The 3778-nt window shown below is 47.5% G+C and overlaps 1 protein-coding gene across 5 annotated transcripts; it reads right to left on the reverse strand.

Annotated features, from left to right (window-relative positions):
* Positions 1-914: 914 nt before the first annotated feature.
* TMSB4X (thymosin beta 4, X-linked) lies at positions 915-3058 on the reverse strand. 5 transcript variants are annotated; one of them, XM_011994852.1, is made up of 3 exons: positions 2984-3058; positions 1779-1894; positions 915-1361 (listed from the first exon to the last, which is right to left on the reverse strand). In XM_011994852.1, the coding sequence occupies exons 2-3, from the start codon at positions 1876-1878 to the stop codon at positions 1327-1329; spliced, it is 135 nt and encodes a 44-aa protein (XP_011850242.1). In that variant the 5' UTR covers positions 1879-1894; positions 2984-3058; the 3' UTR covers positions 915-1326. The 5 variants fall into 5 exon arrangements, with proteins under 5 accessions (XP_011850242.1, XP_011850244.1, XP_011850245.1 ...); XM_011994854.1 differs by having other exon boundaries at positions 2990-3028; XM_011994855.1 differs by lacking the exon at positions 2984-3058 and adding an exon at positions 2692-2777.
* Positions 3059-3778: the final 720 nt, after the last annotated feature.

Consider the following 3778-nt stretch of genomic DNA (forward strand, 5'->3'; position numbering starts at 1 on the left):
TGCAGAGCATTCAGTCAACTAAAAGCCTTCTTAAATGCTGTTTCGGCTTAATAAAATTGGTGCTTATTTAAAAAAAATTCTCCACTCTTCCCTACAGAACCGAGGAATCCATTAAGGACCTTATAGAATGGCAAATCTTTTTTAACTCTTAAAAATTGATGTTGTTCCCGTCTTTCCGCACCAAGGACTTTGCTTTTACCCATCAGCGAAAATAACTTCCGATGATTGAGAAGTTATCAAGGACTTAAAGACCTAAATGTGAGTCAATTAATTCCTGCTGGATTTAAACTTAGTACAAATCTCACCTGTGTCCTGCTAGTGTCCTTTAAACCCAAAAGATCGAATAAGTATCTTTTAAATCCAAAGATTATTCAAACTAAGAGGACTCAATAAATTTAAAATCATGTTCACTAATGGTTAACTGTATTCATTAAAGCAATTGTAAATATTGAACTCTAATATAGAAACCGGCCATTAGAAAATGAGTAAGCAAAAGTCCTAAATTCCTTAACGCAGCTGCTAAAAATGTAATTTTTACTCGTCTGTTAATACTAGCACTTGGTTAAATAACCAAGTTCAATTTGATGCCTGAAATAAGATACTGTGCTGTAAATTATCACCTTCATTTTCTTGAGCACGTGCAATAAATGCAATGTCAGCTTATCAAAACCCATAAGAACTGCAAATATATTTTTATTAAAGTTCTCATACAACTCATACTAGGAATTCAATCAGCCTGAGAAAATGATCACCTAGTATAGACAAGGTATTTTGCATACCTGGGTAAAACCCATTTCTACACCATAAGGGAATTTATCCAGTCACCAGATGCTTGTCCCTCCCCAGTGGACCAAGAGGTAGGCCTCTTTGCAAAGGTTTCATCCGCGATCCTTCCAGAGACCAGACACACCAGCTAAGTTTTTAAACTTTTTATTTGCATATTAAAAAAATTGTGCATTCCGATAATTAAAATCATTTGAACAAAAAAAAAATGGCACTCTGATTAAACTGCATTACAGCCTGCAGGACACCTTGGGCCAGCTTGGTTTTACTCCAGATTTCACTGTCGTCCCACCCCCACTTCTTCCACCCCACTTCTTCCTTCACCAACATGCAAGTTCTTTCCTTCCCTGCCAGCCAGATAGACAGATGGGAGAGGCAGGCGCGGCCTTCGTTGTCAGTAGTTCTTTGATGTGAAAGGGGCAGCACAGTCATTTAAACTTGATCCAACCTCTTTGCATCTTACAAAGTTAAACAGCTAAAAGAAGTAAAATAAGAAGGCAATGCTTGTGGAATGTACAGTGCATATTGGCGGCGCACGCCTCATTACGATTCGCCTGCTTGCTTCTCCTGTTCAATCGCTGTGACCAGAAAAAGAAAAAAAAAGATGGAGGGAGATGATTAAAGGATTCAGTACAGACTACTATAAAGGGCTTTCATTTAAAGCATCTTTTCAAATCAAACATTCTGCAAGGTATTCCATAATGGAATAAAATATGTATATTGAATATACTAAATAGAAGTACATTTTAACGGAAAAATGTGTTTTTATATTAATATGGCATAATAAATATTCCATAACTAAATTACTAAAGCCCTGTGTTTGTTGGCTGCAAAACCATTTTTAATTAACCTTTGCAAGCCACATTCATCAGCTGTCGGCTCTTCCCCCGCACTCCCCCCTCCCGAATTCTTCCCGCGGCCCCTCCCAGCCTCCTGCCCTCCCACCGGCCGCTCCCACCCAGCCTTTCTAAAGATGGGGGTGGGTCGGAGCTTACTTTCTTTGGAAGGCAGTGGATTTTTCTCTTGCGTCTCTGTCTTCTTCAGTTTCGACTTATCGAATTTCTCGATCTCAGCCATATCGGGTTTGTCAGACATGGTCGCGGAGGAAAAGCTGCAGGGAGCAAGCCAAGAGCGAGCGTGAGGAAGAGCCACCCACCCCAGTGTCTCTGGGCTGGGAACTGCGCTTCTGCCCTGCGACCCGCAGCCTGAAAACCCTTCTCGCCCTCCTTCCGCTGCCGTTCCACACTCACGAGCTTCCTCTTTCTACAGAAAAAGGGGCGACACTCCCCGCGCCCCTCCTCCCCATATTTCAAAACGCTGGGGACCAAAGAGGGCGGATGCCTCTCAAAGCCGAATCTTGCAGAATAAAGGAAATTGACCAATGCGAATTGTTCATTACAGCGTTTAAAATTAAAGGCTGGCTAGGACAAGGAAATAGGAAAGCCACTTCCGAATTCAAGTGGGAAAAATCGGCAAGAATTCTTAAAATGGAACCCAGGCAGCAAAAGCGTTTCCTTTTTCTAGCCGCGGCCTCTCCGCAAAGGATGCGGGCCGGATCTGGCTTTCTCGTCCTCTCACAAAGGCGGCGGCCGCGGCTGGAGCTTCCGACCACCGCCCTACCCGCTTCCTCGCCCGCGCCACAATGCAGCCCCGCACACAAAGCGACTGCCGCGCGCCCCGAAGCCGGTTTTGCCTGCTCTCCCGGCAATTCGGCATCCCTGGCACACATGTCTCTGCAAGAAGGGCTGTGAAAATGTCATGGCACAGCCCCACCGCCGCCAGGCTGCACAGATGCAGCCCGCGCAGCCGTCCGAGACTGGGAGGAGGCTCGGGGCTCGGGAGATGAACCTCAGAACAAAGGACCTGTCTGTTCTCCCCCATCTCAGCCTCCCAGGCAACGCACAATACCTTTGCGGGCAAACACTAAGAAATTTTTTAAGGTCCCCTCCGAGCAGCACGGCAAAACGCCAGTTTTTCGGTTTTGTTCTTAAATCATCGATTTTCCCACCCCATTACCCAGCATCTAGGGTGTTTCGCACCCCCCCAGCTCCCCAAAGCAGCCTGCCCCGGGAGAACCACTCCGGCTCGGCTTTAGGAAATGCCTTCACAGGGGAGCGGATGATGAAAGGGCGAGCACCGTGGGAAGGGGACTGAGGCAGGAAGGCAGGAGGAGGAAGGAGGAAGGGGCCCTGGGGCTCACCGGAGCGAGGCGCACGAAAACGAGCGAAGTCTGGTCTGCGCAGTGGCCACCACCGAGTTGTCGGGCGGGGTGCGGCGGGCGCCGCTTTATGGGCGCTCCTATGTAAATGAGGTGATGTCACCCGCCGGCCCGCTTAACTCCTTCGCGCCGCGTCTCGGAACGGCATCCGGAGGCCTGCCAGGCTTTTGGGGAGCCCCACCCCCACCCGGGGTCCACTAGTGCACCCTAACCACAACATGGCGAAAAAAATACATGAGCAAAGCACGCTCCAATACTTCCTTCATAACACATTTTCCCCTTTTACGTTTATTTCATTACGATGAATTTTTGCAACAGCAGCGCAAAAATTGCTCTTGGGGACCAGTGCATAATAACTAAGGGTCGGGGTGGCACCTAGGGTGACAGGCATTCTTTTATTGCGAAACTGCCTTTGTCTACTGTGGACATCTCCACACAAGGGCGCGGTGTCTCTCGCTGGAGAGGCTGGCCTGCTGCAGGGGTACGATTCCTGTGACTCAGCTTTCAGACCAGTGGAGGGCATGCGCCCCACCCCGGGCCTCTTTGTCTTCCTCGCTGGCGTTCCTCTTGCCTTGGGTGGGACGTAAAGCACCCTTAAGTGATTTTAAAAGAGAAAGTTTCATCACTGTAACATCCATATTGTTTCATCAGCATAATTTTTGTGAGCACTCAACAGTAATATTTGCTGGGTGTAGGGTAATTTGTCTGGAGTTTATAGGGTAAAACACCTCCCTCTTAGCAAAATAAGTCAAGCTCAAGCTCTGCCATTGACTTTAC

Source organism: Mandrillus leucophaeus, unplaced genomic scaffold (genome assembly GCF_000951045.1).
Source record: "Mandrillus leucophaeus isolate KB7577 unplaced genomic scaffold, Mleu.le_1.0 Scaffold462, whole genome shotgun sequence".
NCBI classification, from domain to species: Eukaryota; Metazoa; Chordata; class Mammalia; order Primates; family Cercopithecidae; genus Mandrillus; species Mandrillus leucophaeus.